This window comes from Narcine bancroftii, chromosome 3 (genome assembly GCF_036971445.1).
Source record: "Narcine bancroftii isolate sNarBan1 chromosome 3, sNarBan1.hap1, whole genome shotgun sequence".
NCBI classification, from domain to species: Eukaryota; Metazoa; Chordata; class Chondrichthyes; order Torpediniformes; family Narcinidae; genus Narcine; species Narcine bancroftii.
In genome coordinates, this window is record NC_091471.1 from 241,979,490 (window position 1) to 241,998,755 (window position 19,266).

Below are 19,266 nucleotides of genomic sequence, written 5' to 3' on the forward strand. Positions count from 1 at the left end.
AGCGTGGGAGTGGGGCGCGGAATTGAAGTGGTCGGCCACTGGGAGATCCCTGTCACTGATGTGGACAGAGCGAAAGTGCTAAGCGAAGCAATCTCCCAGTCTGCATCCAGTCTCTCTGATATAGAGAAGGCCATAAAGGAAGCACCAGTCTTGGCACTGATGGGCCGAACGGTCTGATTTCCCAGTCATTGTGACTTCGTTGGATTGATGCACCAATCATAGTTACGTAAGAGAAGAAACTGATGATATCTTGGCACCAATCACATTAAAGATCCTGGTTCTCGACCAATCACAGCAAGAAGGGGTGAGAAAATGGAAACGAGACGAAACAATGAACTCGTGATTGACAAGCGGCTCAGCCAATAGTATTGGGGAGAGGCACATTGCTCCTTCGTTCGAACCCAGCGCCCAGATCCCGTTCCCTGGCCGGAGCCTCGATGTCTTTGCCCCGGGTCCGTGTGTTTCCCTCGGTCCGTGAGCTGGCACCGGCTTTGGGGCACTTGGTGCTGTCTGCGGCCAGTCAGGCGGTGCAGAGCCGCGGCCGCTTCGCCCTGGCCGTGTCTGGCGGTTCGCTGGTGGGCATGCTGGCAGCCGAGCTCCCTGCCGCTCTGGACCGGGAATCCCGGCAGCCAGGCGCCGACTGCAAGCACTGGATCCTCGGCTTCTGCGACGAACGCCTTGTCCCCTTCGAGAACCCGGAGAGTACCTGTGGCCTGTACAGGGTAAAGGCCGGGAAGTGGGAGGGTCAGGCTAATCAGTGCAGGGGTGCATGGTAGGGCCAGTGGGGGAAGGATCCGTCCTGGGATTGGAGAGGTCGGTAATTGAGTTAAGTCAGTAGAAATGAGTTGATGGAGTAAAAAGAATAGTCTGAGGAACTTAGCGAGTCGAGCAGCATCAATGGAGGGATAAGAATCCGAATCCAGTTTATCGTCATGAACGTGGGTCATGAAATTTCTAATTTTGAGCAGCAGTGTTGGGCATTAGAAGTGCAGAATTGCTATAAATTACATTTCTGTAAATATAGATTTTAAAAATAAATAATTACAGCAAAAAGAGGAGAAAAGTGTATAGGTTCGTTATCCATTCAGAACTCTGGGCGGAGGGGCTCACTTCAGGCTCCTGTACCTCCTTCCTGATGGCATAGGGAATACTTAAGGTGGTATGTGAGTGGAAAGAAAAAGGTTGAGAACCACTGGGGTAGCTCAAGAATTCGTAGGCAAAAGTAAGATACGCCGGCAGGGTTGCCGTAGTGGTTACTGCAACGCCTTTACAGTGTTACAAATTGGGATCGGACCAGGGTTTGTATCCCACGCTGTCTGTAAGGAGTTTGTACGTTCTCCTTGTGTCTACATGGGTTTTCCCCGGGGGCTCCCACTGTTCAAAAACGTGCCAGGGGGTTGTAGATCAATTGGGCGGCACGAGCCGAAATGGTCTGTTACTGTGCTGTATCCTGGGCTTTTTTTAATTTCAAGATGGCGACGCACAAGGTTGCAGTGGCCACTTGGGCTATATATATTATTAGTCTTTGTGTTAGGTCTTGTTGTATGTCTGCATGTTTTTCACCAAGGACCAGAGAACCCTATTTCATTGGGTTGTACCTGTGCAACCAGATGACAATAAACTTGACGACTTGAGAAAGCTGGGGAGTGGGTCTGAGTGGGTGGATGGATCGGCTCATGATTAGGATGGCAGAGTAGACTCGATGGGCCAATGGGGCTACTTTGTTCCAAGATCTTGTGATGTTGAAATTTAATATTTAACAGCTGGGATTCTTCATTATGTACCCAGTTACTAAATTTTGTACACATCTCATTAAATCATTTGATGCATTTTGCCAATCAGTATTTTCCCACTCTTCCCTGTTCTTCTGCCTTTTAACCACTGCATTATCTTTTTTAGAAGCATCTGTTCTCCAAGATCTCCATTCCGAATAATCACGTCGTTGCAATTAACCCAGCTCTGTCGGTGGAGGAAGCAGCAGACAAGTATGCAGAGAAATTGAGAGAGGTACAGTACTAACCAGCATTGTAATTGTATAACACTTTCCAAGATATTCCAGTGCTCTGGTGTAATGGATGGGGTAGAAATTAAGGTCTACATCCTCTTCATCTTGGGTTAAATGACGATGATGGTTTTTTGGTATGACAGGGTGTGGAGTGAGGGAAGGAGAGTATGGAACAAACCATTTTTAACTTCATTGATAGTTCCGAATGGAATTGCTGTCAATAGTGTAAGTCAAGTTTATTGTCGTCCGATTGCACAAGAACAACCCGACGAAACAGCGTTCTCTGGTCCTCAGTGCAAAACGTGCAGACGCACAACCAGACACAACACACAGACAGACAAATAATAGATATTCAGGACAAGTATTCATATAGACAAATAAATATAAATATTGTTTTGTACATCTGAGGGTCTCAGATAGTGTGAGCAGTTCCTTTGGTTGTTAGCTTTCTCGCTACCTGTAGGAAGAAGCTGTTCCTCAGCCTGGTGGTGCTGGCTTTGATCCTCATGTATCTATTCCCTGACAGGGCCAGCTGGAAGATGCTGGGTGGAAGGGCCCCTCAATGATTTTGTGCACCCTCTTCAGGCAACGATGCTGGTAGATGGGGAGGGAGACCCCAGTGATCCTCGCCGCCACTCTTATGGTCCTATGGATTGACTGCCAATCCATTTCTATGCTGCAGTCGTACCACATGATGATGCACCAGGTTGCTTTCGAGTGTGCTCTTCTAGAAGGTTGACATAACGGTGGGCGGTAGCCTTCTTGCTTCAGTCTTCTCAGGAAGTGCAGTTGCTGTTGCACCTTGCTGACAAGTGAGGAGACGTGTGCCCACAGGTCACGAGTTCCAAGCAACCTGATGGTCTCTACTGCAGAGTTATTGATGTGTAGTGGAGGGTGGTTGTGCTCAGTCTTCCCGAAGTCCATGATAATCTTCTAAGTAAAATGACATTGACATTTAGGATCTGGACAGATTATTCAAAAATAGGTTAAAAGATTTGAGGTATTCAAAAAGTTAAAGGGTTTTGATACAAAACTTTTGGGGTAAATCTGTTCCCACTCACAAAAGACAGTGTAGATTTTATAGAGAACTTGCAGGAATGACTTTGGAGGTGGTGAGATTTTTATTTTTAACAAAAGGGATTGGAGGAGTCACGTGATGGAGTAGTGGCCAGTCAGGGAATTCCAGCCCTCTCCGGAAAAGTTGAAAAAAAAACCGCACAAAACATGAAGGTACAAGAATAAAAATTAAAACAAATTAAAAGTAAAGGTAAGAAGAAAATGGCAGCGGAGAGAAAAGTCAAAAGCAACGGGAAGAAGAGAAGATGAAAGAACGTCGGAAGAAGGTGAAGGCCTTACCTGTCCGAGGAGGCCCGCCGTGGAGAGAGAAGCCCGCTCCCTAAGGTCGGTGGAAGTCCCGAGTTCGGGACTACAAAAATGGCTCGCGGAGCCGAGTAAAAGTGCGCAACCGCGCATGCGCGAGGAGTCTCGCATGCGCGATGCGCATGAAAAAAAACACACTGACGGGAGGGGGGAACAGCTGAGGAGTCGATTTCCACAGCTGAGAGTGACGGCTACAACACAGCAACAGGAAGAGAACATAGAAAATAAAGAGAACAAGAAAGAAGAGAGCAAAAAGAAAGCAGGGAAACAACAGATGGCCAACCCAGAGGAAGAAGAAGAAGAACATAGAGAAATGGAAGAAGAAGGGAAAGGCAGGACAATGGATATTTTTTTTTAAAGAATATATGGAATCAGTGAAATAATGGCAATTACAAGAATTTAATGAGATAAAAAGAAGAATTAAGAGTGCAGAAGAAAAAATGAATAAAATAGAATTGGTCATATCAGAGATAGGAAAAAGAGTGGAAAATGTGGAAGAACGAGAAATAATCGTAGAAATGGAAGTAGAGGACTCAAAAGAGAAATTAGAAGAATCTAATAAAAAAGTTAGAGGCACATGAGCTGTTAGCTCAGAAGATAGATATAATGGAAAACTATAATAGAAGAAATAATATAAAGATAGTGGGCCTTAAGGAAGATGAAGAAGGCCAGAATATGAGAAAATTTATAAAAGATTGGATCCCCAGGGTCCTAGGAAGACCAGAATTACAGGAAGAAATGGAAATAGAGAGGGCACATAGAACACTAGCCCTGAAACCACAACCGCAGCAAAAACCAAGATCCATTTTAGTAAAATTCTTAAGATATACAACAAGAGAAAATATATTGGAGAAAGCAATGAAGAAAATAAGAGAAGACAAAAAGCCACTGGAATACAAAGGTCCAAAAATTTTTTTCTATCCAGACATAAGTTTTGAACTCCTGAAGAAGAGGAAGGAGTTCAATACAGCAAAAACGATCCTATGGAAAAAAGGATATAAATTTATGTTAAAGTACCCAGCGGTACTTAAAATAGTTATTCCAGGGCAACAAAACAGACTATTCTCGGATCCAGAAGAAGCACGAAAATTTGCAGAACAACTACAAAACAAGCAGAGAGATGAAGACATGTAATGAGAGTAAAAATGACCACGAACTATATGTATGTGTGTATATGGGTATATATATGTATATATGTGTATACATGAGTGTATCCGTATTTAGAGGAAAATATATAGAGTATAGATAAGAATTAATAAGGGAATGAAAGGGAATAGAGGAAATAAGGAGGGAATTAAAAGAGTGACCTTTGTTATATATGAAAATTGAAATCTTTTCCGGGGGGGGGATGGGTGGGGAGGAGTTACGGTCACTGCAAAATCAGTTGACGCTTGCGAGTGAATTCGCAAATCCAAATGGAGAGGGGAGATGTGGTTGTCCGACAAGGGATAAAGGGCAACTCAGGAGGGGGAGGGGAGAATGGGGTTAAAGAAGTTTTAAATAGGAGAATAAGGAAAATGTTTGATGTTTTAGAAATGTTGTCTTATAAAGTGTTCAAAACAAGAAAGCAGAAATGGATAAGAAGGAAAGGTGATGATGAGGAAACGGAAATGGAAGATAAACAAAGTATGAAATGGCTATGTTGAACTATATGACTTTAAATATTAACGGAATACATAACCAAATCAAAAGGAAGAAACTGCTAAATTTACTGAAAAAAGAAAAAAATTGATATAGCATTCGTGCAAGAAACACATTTAACTGAAATGGAGCATAAGAAATTAAAGAGAGATTGGGTAGGACATGTAACAGCAGCGTCATATAATTCAAAAGCAAGAGGAGTAGTTATATTAATCAGTAAAAATGTACCAATTAAAATAGAAGAGGAAATAATAGATCCAGCAGGGAGATATGTAATGATAAAATGTCAGATATATTCGGAGTTTTGGAATCTACTCAATGTATATTCACCTAATGAAGAAGATCAAAAGTTTATGCAAGATTTTTTTTGAAGATAGCAGACACACAGGGGAACATATTAATAGGAGGGGATTTCAACCTTAATTTGGATTCAAATATGGATAAAACTGGGAAAAAAATTAAACGAAAGAACAAAGTAACCAAATTTATAATTAAATCGATGCAAGAAATGCAACTTTTGGATATATGGAGGAAACAACACCCAAAGGAAAAGGAATATTCATATTACTCAGGTAGACATAAAACATACTCAAGTATAGACCTATTTCTGTTATCAGCTCGTATGCAAGATAGAGTAAGAAAAACAGAATATAAAGCTAGAATATTATCGGACCATTCACCTTTGATATTGACAATAGAGTTAGAGGACATCCCTCCAAGAATGTATAGATGGAGATGAAACTCCATGCTACTTAAAAGGCAGGATTTTAGAGAATTAATTGAAAGACAAATTAAAATGTACTTTGAAATAAATATGGAATCAGTGAAAGATTAGTTTATACTATGGGACGCAATGAAAGCGTTCATCAGAGGGCAAATAATAAGTTATGTAACCAAGATGAAGAAGGACTACAATTAGGAAACAGAGTAGTTGGAGGTAGAAACTCACGTGAATAGGGTGGTGAAGAAGGCTTTTAGTATGCTGGCCTTTATCAATCATTGCATGGAATATAGGAGTTGGGAGGTGATGTTGAGATTGTATAAGACGTTGGTGTGGCCTAATTTGGAGTTCTGTGTGCAGTTCTGGTCGCCTAATTATAGGAAGGATATAAACAGAGTGGAGAGAGTGCAGAGAAGGTTTACCAGAATGTTACCTGGGTTTAAGCATCTAGAGTATAGGGAGAGATTGGACAGATTAGGTCTTTATTCTTTGGAGCGTAGAAGGTTGAGAGGGGATTTGATAGAAGTATTTAAGATTATGTAAAGGATAGACAGAGTGGATGTGGATAGACTATTTCCGTTAAGAGGAGGAAAGATTAAAACAAGAGGACATGAGTTAAGAATTAAGGGGCAGAGGTTTAGAGGTAACATGAGGGGGAACTTCTTTACTCAGAGAGTGGTAGCCGTGTGGAATGAGCTTCCGGGAGAAATAGTGGCGGCGGAGTCAATTGTATTATTTAAGAAAAGGTTGGACAGGAATATGGATGAGAAGAAGATGGAGGGTTATGGGCATTGTGCAGGGAAGTGGGACTAGAAAGGGGTGTTTGGTTCGGTGCGGACTAGAAGGGCCTAATGGCCTGTTTCCGTGCTGTAATTGTTATGTTATGTTATGTTATGAAATAGTAAATATAGAAAAAGAATTAGCAATGAAGGAAGACACAGCTAAAAGAAGAGAATTGACAGATAAAAAAATAAAATATGAAACACTACAAACATATAAGGTGGAGAAGAACATAATGAAGACAAAACAGAAATATTATGAACTAGGGGAAAAAAACGCACAAAATTCTAGCATGGCAGGTTAAGACAGAACAAGCTAAGAAAATGGTATTGGCATCAAGGAAAAAAGATAAACAAATCACATATAATCCAATGGAGATTAATGAAAACTTTAGAGAATTCTATGAACAATTATACCAAACTGAAAACGAAGGGAAAGAAGACAAAATAGATGAATTTTTAACTAAAATTGAACTACCAAAATTACAAATAAAGGAACAAAATAAATTAACAGAATCATTTGAAATAGTAGAAATACAAGAGATAATAAAAAAACTACCAAATAATAAAACACCAGGAGAGGATGGATTCCCAATAGAATTCTATAAAACAATTAAAGATTTATTAATTCCTCCCCTCCTGGAAGTAATTAACCAGATTGACAAAACACAAAACTTACCAGAATCATGTAAAACAGCAATAATTACAGTAATACCAAAGCAAGGGAAAGATCCACTCGCACCAGCGTCATATAGACCAATATCATTACTTAACACACATTATAAGATAATAGCTAAACTATTAGCAAACAGATTAGCAGATTATGTACCTAAAATGATAAATCTAGACCAAACTGGATTTATTAAAAAAATACGGACAACAGACAATATTTGTAAATTTATTAACTTAATTCATGCAGTAGAAGGGAGTAAAGCGCCAACAGTAGCAGTTGCTTTAGATGCAGAGAAGGCCTTTGAGAGAGTAGAATGGAATTATTTATTCAAAGTATTGCAAAATTTTCAGTTTACCAGAGAAGTATATTAATTGGATTAAAGCATTATATAAGGGGCCATTGGCGAAAGTGACAGTAAATGGATATATATCAAAGCAATTTAATTTAAGCAGATCAACAAGGCAGGGATGCCCACTATCACCCTTATTGTTCGTGTTAGCTATAGAACCACTAGCAGAATTGATAAGAACAGAAAATAAAATAAAAGGGATAAAAATAAAAGACAAGGAATATAAAATCAGTTTATTTGCAGATGATGTTATAGTATACTTAACAGAACCAGAATTATCAATAAAAGAATTATATAAGAAATTGAAGGAATATGGAGAAGTGTCGGGTTATAAGATTAACGCAAATAAAAGTGAAGCAATGCCAAAGAATAATGCGGATTTCTCAAAATTTAAGAAGGAATCACCATTCAGATGGCAAATGCAAGCAATAAGATACTTAGGTATACAAATAAATAAAAACCTCGGCCATCTATATAAACTCAATTATTATCCACTAATGAAAAAATTACAGGACGATTTAGAGCATTGGAAAGATTTACCACTAACACTAATAGGAAGGATAAGTTGTATTAAAATGAACATTTTCCCAAGGATACAATACCTATTTCAGGCATTGCCAATACACTTGACAGAGAAATTCTTCAAGGAGTTAAAGAAAATAATAAGGAATTTTTATGAAAAGGGGGGGGGAAACCGAGGATAGGACTAGATAAATTAACAGAATGGTATAAACAAGGAGGCTTACAACTGCCAAACTTTAAAAATTATTATAGAGCCGCACAATTAAGATACCTATCAGATTTTTATCAAACAAGGGAAAAGCCAGATTGGACTGGATTAGAACTAGATAAAATAGGGGAGAAGATACCTGAAAATATATTATATAAATGGGATGAAAAATTGGTACAACGTAAGAGATCTCCAGTATTATATCATCTGCTCAATATTTGGAAGAAGATCCATGTAGAAAGGAATAAAACAAATTACCAATTACCAAAACTAATACTGACGCAAAATCAGTTAATCCCTTTTACAATAGATAACCTTTCCTTTAGCGAATGGGAGAAAAAAGGGATCAAAAGAATAGAAAATTGTTTTTCAGGAAATAGATTATTATCCTTTGAACAAATGAAGGTAAATATAATATAACTCAAGATACAGTGTTGGCATATTACCAATTGAGATTCTACTTGAAGGACAAATTAGGAAGCAGTCTGAGGTTACCAGAGGGAAGTAATTTTGAATATGTGATTACAGACACAATGATAATCAAAAAATTTATAACAAATATGTATATTAAACTACAAGAAAAGGAGAATGAGGAAACAAATGGTAAAACTAAACAAAAATGGGAACAAGATTTAAATATAAAGATAAAGAAGGAAACATGGGAGAAGTTGTGCTCTGGAACTATGAGAAATATAATAAACACGAGGTTGCGTATGATACAATATAACTGGATACACAGGCTATACATTACACCTCAAAAGTTAAATAAATGGGACCCAACAGTATCTGACAGATGTTTTCGATGTAAAAAAGAAATGGGAACAACAATCCATGCAATCTGGACATGTGAGAAAGTAGAAAAATTTTGGGAAGATCTAAACCAGATATTAAATAAAATTACAGAAAACAATATACCAAAGAATCCAGAGATCTTCCTCCTAAGTAACATAAAAAACAAAGAATTTGGAATTGATTTGGAGGATGCACAAAAAAGATTTGTTAAGATAGCTCTAGCCGTAGCAAAAAAATGTATTATGTCAACCTGGAAATCGGAAGATAATTTGAAAATACAACAATGGTATATAGAAATGAATAAATGTATTCCATTGGAAAAAATAACATATAGTTTAAGAAATAATATTGAAATATTTAAACAAATATGGGAGCCTTACATGAAACACAATAGCGAAAGCCTAACGGGGACATTCACTACCTAAATTAACGAAAGGAGAAGGAAATGAAAAGAATTGACTCAGTGGAATTTCTTGTTTATTTTTATTGAATGACAACATTGTTTGACTGGTTTAATGTATCTTAGATTTTGTACTTTAAATGAATGGGAGGAGGTAGGGAGGGTGGGATGGGAGGAGGGAGGGGGGAGAAAATGACACTATCTATTTGAAAAGGAAAATGTATGTATCTTGGTCAATGTGGTTTATGGTTTGAAAAATAAAAAATTTTAAAAAAAACAAAAGGGATTACAATGATTTGGACTGGAAAGCAGTAGAAGCAAATTTAGTCATACTGCCCACAAAAGACTTGATTAAATGTATGAAAATGAAACATTTTGTAGCAAATTTAGTGGTACTGCCCACAAAAGACTTGATTAAATGTATGAAAATGAAACATTTTGTAGAGCTACAGGGAAAGATTGAACAAGTGGAGTGATCGAAGCAATGACCTGAAGTTCGGGATGTGTCATAGAATGGCCTCCGTGTCTACTGTGTGATTCTGCCATCTGTGAAATCCAATACAGAGAGATTCAGGATTTATTGTCTTGAACAAATCATGAAATTCAGTGTTTTGAGGCAGCGTCATAGAGCAAACATTCATATAAACTACTTTTACAACAAATTTAAAAAAGAAAATAGTGCACGAAACGTAAGGCAGTGTCTTTGGTTCATATTCAGGAAGCTGTCCTTGTGCCGCTGAGTGCTCATCTTTAGGCTCCTGTACCTTTTCCCTGATGGTAAGCAGAGTGGAGGGATGGTAGGGGTCTTTGAGGGGCTGCTTTTTTAAGACATAGCCTCACGTAGATGTCCTCGATGGAGTGAAGTCTGGTGTTACTGGCTGAGTTAACAACCCTCTGGAGTTTATTCTTGTCCTGAGAGTTGGCGCCTCCAAATCAGGCAGTGATACAACCAGCCAGAATGCTCTCCCCAGTGCACCTGCAGAAGTTTACGAGAGTCTTCAGTGACATATCGAATCTCAGACATTTCACAAAGTATAGCCGCTGGCGAGTTTTCTTCGTAATTGCATCGACATGGAGGCTCCAGGTCAGATCGTTGGGGATGTTGACATCCAGGAATTTGAAGTTCTTGACCCTCTCCACCACTGAGCCCGGTATTATGAAAGTTTTGCCTGTACTCTCTGGTTAAAGTGACTGAATGTCTACCCCTTGCAAACTCCCATCTGATTGTTTAAGGTGAAAATATTGGCAATGTTGGGTGTAGTTCTGACCATCTATTTGTCCTTTCCTCCTCCCAGCTGTTTCCAGGTGACAACATACCAATCTTTGACTTGCTAATCCTGGGAATAGGACCTGACGGACACACTTGTTCTCTGTTCCCGAACCACCCCCTGCTGCAGGTAACCCACACAGGTTATGTTGGAAGGGAAGTTGCTTGCAAATGAATGGATTGCTCAGAGACGGTTACCATGCATTTCGGCGGATAAGATGACTCTTGAAGCACCCAACATGCACCCCAAAAAAAGGTGTTGTCCTATAGGCCAGATACAAAAACACTGACCTTAAAATTCTACTCAAAATGCCACTTGATTGGTTCCATAACCCACCCAGACCCCACCCAACAAATTTTTAAGCAACCAGTATATTTTTTTTAAAAGCTGCTATACACATCACAGACATTTAAAATCCTTGAAAATCATTAGCTTCATTGTCTGAGGCAAAGAACCTGATGAGTACATCCAGAATCTCACTGTTTACACGTCATCGTGTGGGTTCCAGTCTGATTCTGGTGAGTCGGCTTCGTCGTCAGTGTCTCCCAATATATCATCCTCCGTACCATCCATTGCACAATACACTTTCAACTTAAAACTTGTTTCATACTTACTTTGTTCTTCTGGTGGCTTCGTGATAACAATTTGATTTTTAAAAAAAATTTGGGGGTTGTCTTATACCACCAATATGAGCTAAAATCATGAAATTCAGAATGAAATTAAGGTCCTGTCTTACCTACCGAAATATACGACACTTGTTTAAACTCCACCCTGGGAAACAAGTTATAGACGGTTTGCTCCCTGTGGGTCCTTTTGACTATTTTTAAGATTTTCTATTTTTTTAAACGATTTGATACAATAAATGCTGACACTAAAGGTAGTAGAGAATTGTGGGGGAGATGTTCAAATGGTCAGAATGTGGAACTGCGGTGGGTCGATGAGATTAGAAAGGAAAGTGGATCAAACCACGAAGGAGGGAGGGACAGGGGGCAGCTGCCATGCTGGATATGCTGCCGTGCCAGGTGTGCCAATGTGCTGGCTGTGCCGACGTGCTGCCATGTTGGCTGTGCTAGGCATGTTGCCATTGCTGGCTGTGCCATCCGTGCTGTTGTGTTGAATATGCTGTAGAGACGAGGAGCACCAGATATTGTTAATGTTGATTTCTCTGGTTTCATCCTCTTCACGTGCTCAAAACACCCAGGACGAATCACCTTTCCTGATTTCCAGTAAAGTATTTCATTGTCTCTGAAGTCTGTCATGATGTCGCGTGGCTGAGGAAATTGCTTTCAATGCATAAGATGATTGCAAAATTATTAGAGAGTTGAAACTAATCTAATCTCCACAGAAATTAGTGTTGTTGATTTATGACTGTAAGTTTTAATATCTTCGTTAATGCATTGTTCCATCTCTTGAACAGGAACAAAGTAAGATCATTGCTCCAATTAGTGACTCTCCCAAGCCACCAGCAAAGCGTATAACCATGACCCTGCCCTTGCTGAACGCTGCTCGTTGTGCTGTCTTTGTTGTGACTGGTGAGAGTAAGGCTCCAGCCTTAAAGGTAAGAAGTGGTCCCTGGGAATATAGGTGCTTTCAATCTGGTATTCTCTAGATGGGCTAGTTGAACCTAAACAGATTTTCAACATTCCTTTATTGTCATGTACAGAACATGTAATACATGTAATATGTAGCGGGCAGTACAGTTGGCATAGTGATTAGTGCCATGCCTTTACAGCGCCACTGATCGCGACTAGAGTTCGAATCCAGTGCTGTCTGAAAATAGTTTGTACATTCTCCCCGTGTCTGCGTGGATTTTGCCCGGGGGCTCTGGTTTCCTCCCACCGTTCAAAACATACCGGGAGTGGAGGTTAATTGGATGTAAATTGTGCGGCCTGGACTCATGGGCCTAAATGGCCTGTTACTATGCTGCATGTCTAACTTTAAATTAAGGTAGACAAAAGAGTCGCCTGGTGTCCCTTAGAGACCAAGGGAAAGAAAAGCAAAAGAGAGACCTTTCAGAGTCACCGAGTGTCTGTAGATTTGCCTCCAGTAGTCCTGCAACCACACAGACCCCTGTTCTATCCATCGGTAACCCGAACTCCAGGTCAAAACCCCTGACACGGTCAGGAAACCTTCAGTGCCCGAGGCAATTTGGAAGCCCTTCTCGAACCCTGGTTCTGAAACCACGTCAGTCTCCAGCAGCCCATGCAGGACCCCTCTGACCACACGTTGCCCACAGCTTGTGTGGGTCCCTCAGCCTCTGAGCCCCTTGGGGTCTTCTGCCTTCCGTCGTGTCGTCTCCTCTGTTTCTCCTTTCATCTCTGGATGTGTTCTCCCTATTTCTGGTCCCCTGCGCCGGTCCGCTGACCCCCAGAGTCCACAACCCTTCATGGCCACTGCCGAGCTCAGGTGTCACCATCTTGAGCGCAGACCCATGGATGCAGGATTTTAGTTTAAAAACACTGGCTTCTCTAACATGCAGTTAAATGCCTGTGCCTAGCCGCCGGAATTACGGCCAAGCGGTTGAACCCTACAGAGCTGTGGTTTCTCTCTGCTCTCCTGTCATCTGGCACCCAATTTATACTAGTCTTCATTCCAAAACCCTTAATACCCATGCCCAATCAATCAATTGTGATTTTTTTAATTGAGATCACACATTTTGCTTTATCCTCTCTCTCCCCTACAACTGCCCGGCTCCCCCCCCCCCCCACCCCTATTATTATACTTGGTTACAATAATGTTTGAGTTTACTGTCAAAAAATGTACATGTGCATTAAGATTTTTGCTCGCTGCAGCCATGAAAATAACTAGAATAACATAAACTAAAAATATATAAATGCAAAAGATAAATATTCAGTTACCATAATAAAAAGTGGGGTTACAGTAGTGCAGACAGTCCTGGGATCAAGGAGAGAAGTTTCAAGAGCCTGATGGCTGTCAGAAAGAAGCCATTCATGAATCTGGAGGTGCTGGTCTTCGGATATCAAGGAGGCGAGGTTGTGACCGGGGGTGGGGGAGGGAAGTTTTTAATTCAACATTGATGATTTGCTATGTATTACATTTCTGGTTACATCAATATTTGTAGCAAATCCAGAAACTTTTCAAAAACTCAAACTTTTTAAATTTAGAGGGCTTCTGTGTGCGTGTGTGAGCACCACAGATGCACAGTGGCAACAAGTGACCACAAAGGTGTGTCACTATAAAAATGATTAATTTGCCTAAAAAACTTCTGTTTTTCATATCCTGTATTTTTCTTTTACAATGTTTATTTTTAAACATAATTTCAAGCATTACATGCTTTTTTTATAGTGAAAACAATTTTTATTTATATTTTTGTGTGTTGACCTTATTTTTCTTTAAAACTACTCGTTTTGATAAATGAAGCGCACTGTGTTTACTAATGAATTAATTTACCTGTTCATCTCCTCTTTACTCCTACTTAAATTTGAATTTTGAAAGTACTGCCTAGGAATCCGGTAAATCCAAAAATCCAGACTGACCCAATCCCTGAGCAGCCCGGATTTTAAGACTTTTATTGTACATTAGGATGTCTAAATAACTCGCTCTTGCCTTTGCCCAGGATATTCTGGAAGGCCACAAGGAGAACCCACTACCTGCTGCCCTTATCCAGCCAGCTGAGGGTGAGGTGCACTGGCTTGTGGATGAAGCTGCTGCAAGCAAGCTGACTATTGAGGTTGACCGGACCCATCAGTAGACCCCTACGTTTGTTCATTCATTACACAAGGACTTGGAAGCATGTGAAAATCTGACAGGCAAAGGTTTATCTGGTTGGTCTTAGTCAAAGTGCAGTGGTGTTTAGTCTTTTGAAACATGGATTGGTTTGACTTGATATCCACCGACTCTGCATCAGGAAGGATGGTCTCTAATAGACAGGAAACTTTTGTCCCTGAGATAACAGAGTAGCATGGTGGTTAAATTTCTAAGCAAACAAATTGGGGAAAAGAAGAATGGGTGAGAAAATACTCATTTAAATTTGGACCTACAGTACAGTAACAGGCCCTTCTGGCCTGTGAGCCCATGCCACCCAATTGACCTACAACCCCTGTACATTTTGAAGGATGGGAGGAAACAAGAGCACCTGGAGGAAACCCACGCAGACAGTAAATACAAGCTCCTTACAGACAGGGCCAGATTCGAACCTGGGTCACTGGTGCTGTAACAGCGCTGAGCCAACTGTGCCGCCCCAATAAATTCTTGTCGTAAATTGATGCTGAATTTAAATCTTTTTTTTCTATTTCTTGTCCACATTCAAGTGCTGGTTTTTGGCATTTTTTTTTGGCATTGTTTGGTGTTGGTTTTGCTTGATGCTCAACTTCCTTCACCTCCTTTTGTAGTTCAAGGGCTCTTGGTGCAGACTGACTGACAGAATCATTGCCTTGCTACTCCCTGCCATTGATGAGGTAGGATTTTCATCTGCTCCAACCGGTATTTGAGGCTGTTTGTTTTTCTAGTGTTTCGGGAAATGTAACTGATCTGGCGCATTTGGATAACACAGGTAAGCATTTGTGGAGGGAGAAATACCCCAGAGATCTTTCTCCCTCCACACTGCATTTAACGTTGAGTATTTCTAACATCTGCATTTGGAAATCTGTGATTGTTCAGTAATTTATCAAGAATTTGTCAGATTTAACGTTCAATCAAAACTGCTATGTTTTTTTAAACACATAGAACACTACAGCAGTGAGGCCCTTCACCCATCAATGTTGTGCTAACTCATATATTCCTTAAAAAAAGTAGTAAACCCATTCTACCCCGTAACCCTCTATTTTCCTTTCATCCATGTGCCTGTCTAAGAGTCTCTTAAACACCCCCAATATTTCAGCCTTCACCAGCATCCCTGGGAAGGCATTCCAGACACCCACAACTCTGCGTTTTCTTTTCAAAGCTTGCCCCTGATGTCTCCCCTAAACTTTCCTCTCTTCACTTTGTATAGATGTCCTCTGGTATTTGTTATTCCTGCCCTGGGAAACAGGTCCTGGCTGTCCACCCCATCTCTGCCTCTCATAATCTTTGTCGACCTCTATGCTTTCAAATATTCTGTGTAAAGTCAGTTGATCTGGTTGTACATAACCAAGCCACTCCACGTTCCGTGATCTGTGGTCTTTTGATTGGGACCAAAAGTGCCAATCTCTGGTTGAGTTTACACCTTGCCAGGCATCTGCTGATTAAACTTTAACTTGGTTTTAAAGCTTGTGCTGAATTTACAGATAGAACTTCTGTGGCTAAAGTTGATCTGCCGGGTGAACTCAGCGGGTCAAGCATTGTCAATGTGGGGGGAAAGGGATGGCTGGTGTTTTGAACTGGAAGACCATAAGACATAGGAGGAGAAATAGGCTGCCTGCCATTTAATCATGAGCTGATCCATTTTCCCACCCAGCCCAACTATCTGGCCTTCTCTCCATACCCTTTGATGGCCTGGCTAATCAAGAACCTATCAATCTCTTCCTTAAATACACCCAATGACCTGACCTCTACCTGTGGCAACAAATTCCACAGATATACCACCCTTTGGCTGAACAAATTCTAGCATCTCTATTCTAAGCAGATGCCCATTAATGCTCAAGTTGTGGCCTCTTATCCTAGATTCTCCTACCATGGGAAACAACCTTTCGACATCTTCTCTGTCCATGCCTTTCAATATTTGAAATGTTTCAATTAGATTCCCCCTCATTCTCCTAAATTCCAATTAATTCAGACCAACAGCTGTCAAACGCTCCTCGTTAGATAACTGGAATCATCTTAATAAACCTCCTTTGAACCTTCTCCAACATCAGCACATCTTTTCTTAAATGAGGTTCCCAAAACTGCTCACCAGTGCTTTACAAAGTCTCAACATCATATCCCTGCTCTTGTATTCTATTCCTCTTGAAATGAACACCAGCTTTCCATTTGCCGCCTTCACTACCATCTCAACCTGAAAATTTATCTTTAAGCTGTCCTGCACAAGGACTCCCAGGTCCCCTTTGCATCTGGATTTTTTTTAAAAATTCTCTCTATTTAAAAAAAAATAGTATGTCTGTTTTCTACCCAAGTGCATGACCATACACTTTCCGACATTATATTTCATTTACCACTTCTTTAATGAGGCCCTTTCTCAAAGGGTTTTCAGCTCGAAACGTTGATGACGTCTTCCCATTGATGCCGCTCGACTTGCTGAGCTCCTCCAGCATATAATTTAGCTTCAGATTCCAGCGTCCCCATCTTCCTGGGCGTTTTCATTAGTTTCAAATTCCAGCGTCCACATCTTCCTGGGCTTTTCCATTAGCTTCAGATTCCAGCATCCACACCTTTCTAGTATTTCATTCTGTTCCAGGGGCCTCAGTTCTTAGTAGAGTTACCGTGTATGTTGGCGTATAAGATGATATTCGAACCTTAAAAATGTCACCCCTAAAACCAGGGGTCATCTTGTATGCCAAGTATAAAATCTGAACCTTAACGTCCTGTGGATTAGAATGTCCCCCATGGGAATGGAGAACAGCATAAAACACTTGTATAACTTCTACTAAATATTTTTTGTCTACAAGTTGGATTTGGGAAGCTGTACTAATAGTAATGTTATAGTTAAACAATAAAAATGTATTATAAACCTGTCTAACATACCATAAAATAACAACACAGTAAACAAAGCTAACAGTCCCCATTGCCACAGCTGATGAACAGTAAACAATCAGCCAGCATCCCAGGGTGCGTTCTATTCGTACTGCCTTGTCAGGTCCATCACAATAAACCTCGCTGTGACGAGTTACTGGGCCTTTTGAAGACAGGGTTTTTTTTGGAAAGCTTTCACTCCTTCATAAACGGTATAATATTAGTACAGAGGCAGAAAAATAAAATAGTACTGAAATTACCAGGACCATTGGGGCAGTAAGCTCTCGGCAGTAAGTACCAGACTTGGGGAACAGCGAGTATCGCTCAAAGTTATGCGGAAATTCTGGGGATCGTCTTGTATACCAGTCATCCTGTCTGCTGACATATACGGTATGAGCCACCAGGAGTTTGAATGATTTCATTTGAATAAGATCCATAATGCGAGATGCAGTTGCCCCTAAAGAGGGTGGAGAAAAATATTAACATTGCACAGTACCAGTTGAATAACTTTTGAGTATCCCTTCATTCCTAAAATTTACCTTTTCAGAACTTTCTTTTAATTAGTCTAGCATCTTTTCCGATTTTGTTGCATTTGTCTTTGTCTTCTCATCCATGTTCCTGTGAACCAAATCATAGATTAGCAATCTAACCGTTATCTCTCCATAAAATGGCACATTTACATCCCAGCATCGTGACAACGAGGTTGTGATCTAATGTCATGGAAGCTACTATAAATCTGATACCTGTCTGCTCTTGCAGCTATAAAACTACTCTTAAAGTTGCTTGTATTCTGAAAGATAGACCTAACGATAATATAATACACGGGTGGCCAAACTATTTTGGTTCAGGGGCACGTACAGAAAAATCTAAGGAGCCACAAGCCAAACAATATTAAGCCTGTTACACTACAAGAAAAATAGTATTTTTTTGACCAGAAAATCACTGGAAAAATCATTTTCTATCAACCACTGCTGAACAGTTGAACGCAGTGGTTCTCCACCTTTTTCTTTCCACTCACTTACCACCTAAAGCAACCCCATACTAATCAGAACACCGGTGGCATAGGGATTACTTAAAGTGGTATGTGAATATAAAGAAAAAAGGTTGAGAACCACTGGTTTAACTGCTGTCATTGCATCCAGTAATTTGTGAATGTGCTCTCGTTTTACAATTGGCATTTTTGTATTTGATGCTCTTTAAATGAATACAATAAAACTGTTTAAAACTCTCATTCAAAAAGCAGTGCAAAATAAAAAAGATTAGCACAAAATAAGAACAGGAAAAAAGATCAAGAAAGGGACAAGGCCGTCTCTAACATTCCTCCACAACTCTGAATACAGTTTACAGCCCAAGGGTCCACCTGAATGACTATGATGCAATGTGTAAAAATCTGTAGATGGGAGATGAAAGTTAATAGATTCCTTGCAAATCGGACAAACACTCTTCCCCTTGACTAACGTGGAAAAAGTATTCATTTTACCACCTGAAATCTGAAATTTTCAGTATTTCCTTTAATTTTCCGTCTTTTTGGTTTTAATCAACTGAGATAAGCCTTTTCCTCGATTGTAGTCAGTGTAACCATATAACCATTAACGGAGCGGAAACAGGCCATGTTGGCCTTTTGAGTCCGCACCGGTTCACTGATTTTGTGCGCCCTCTTCAGGCATTGGTCCCGGTAGATCTTCATTCAATAACGATGGGCGAATTCAATGTATTTCGTTTGGCAAGTCTTGCGAAAACAGTAGTTGTTCAAAATGTCAGTGGCATCTAGTGTTGAAACCAAGACGTGCAATGTACATACAGCACTACTTATTGTTAGCGGCTATGTTCTAAAGGGCCATATTCCATTTTATTTTTAAAATTCACCCTGGGCAACGGGCCACAGTTGGCCCAAATGGCTGCAGTTTGGTCACCCCTGATAC

The 19,266-nt window shown here is 40.2% G+C and overlaps 1 protein-coding gene across 1 annotated transcript; it reads left to right on the plus strand.

Moving 5' to 3' along the window:
- The first annotated feature begins 353 nt into the window (after positions 1-353).
- On the plus strand, positions 354-17,346 carry pgls (6-phosphogluconolactonase). Its single transcript, XM_069927315.1, has 5 exons — positions 354-722; positions 1,900-2,007; positions 10,766-10,867; positions 12,156-12,296; positions 14,316-17,346. The coding sequence occupies exons 1-5, from the start codon at positions 438-440 to the stop codon at positions 14,448-14,450; spliced, it is 771 nt and encodes a 256-aa protein (XP_069783416.1). The 5' UTR covers positions 354-437; the 3' UTR covers positions 14,451-17,346.
- The last annotated feature ends 1,920 nt before the right edge of the window (positions 17,347-19,266 follow it).

Excerpts from the sequence above, each read along its gene's own strand:
- pgls (XM_069927315.1), top strand. The coding sequence starts at position 438 with ATGTCTTTGCCCCGGGTCCGTGTGTTTCCCTCGGTCCGTGAGCTGGCA. Across the intron at positions 723-1,899 it reads GTACCTGTGGCCTGTACAGG|AAGCATCTGTTCTCCAAGAT; the intron begins GTAAAGGCCGGG and ends TATCTTTTTTAG. Across the intron at positions 2,008-10,765 it reads ATGCAGAGAAATTGAGAGAG|CTGTTTCCAGGTGACAACAT; the intron begins GTACAGTACTAA and ends TCCTCCTCCCAG.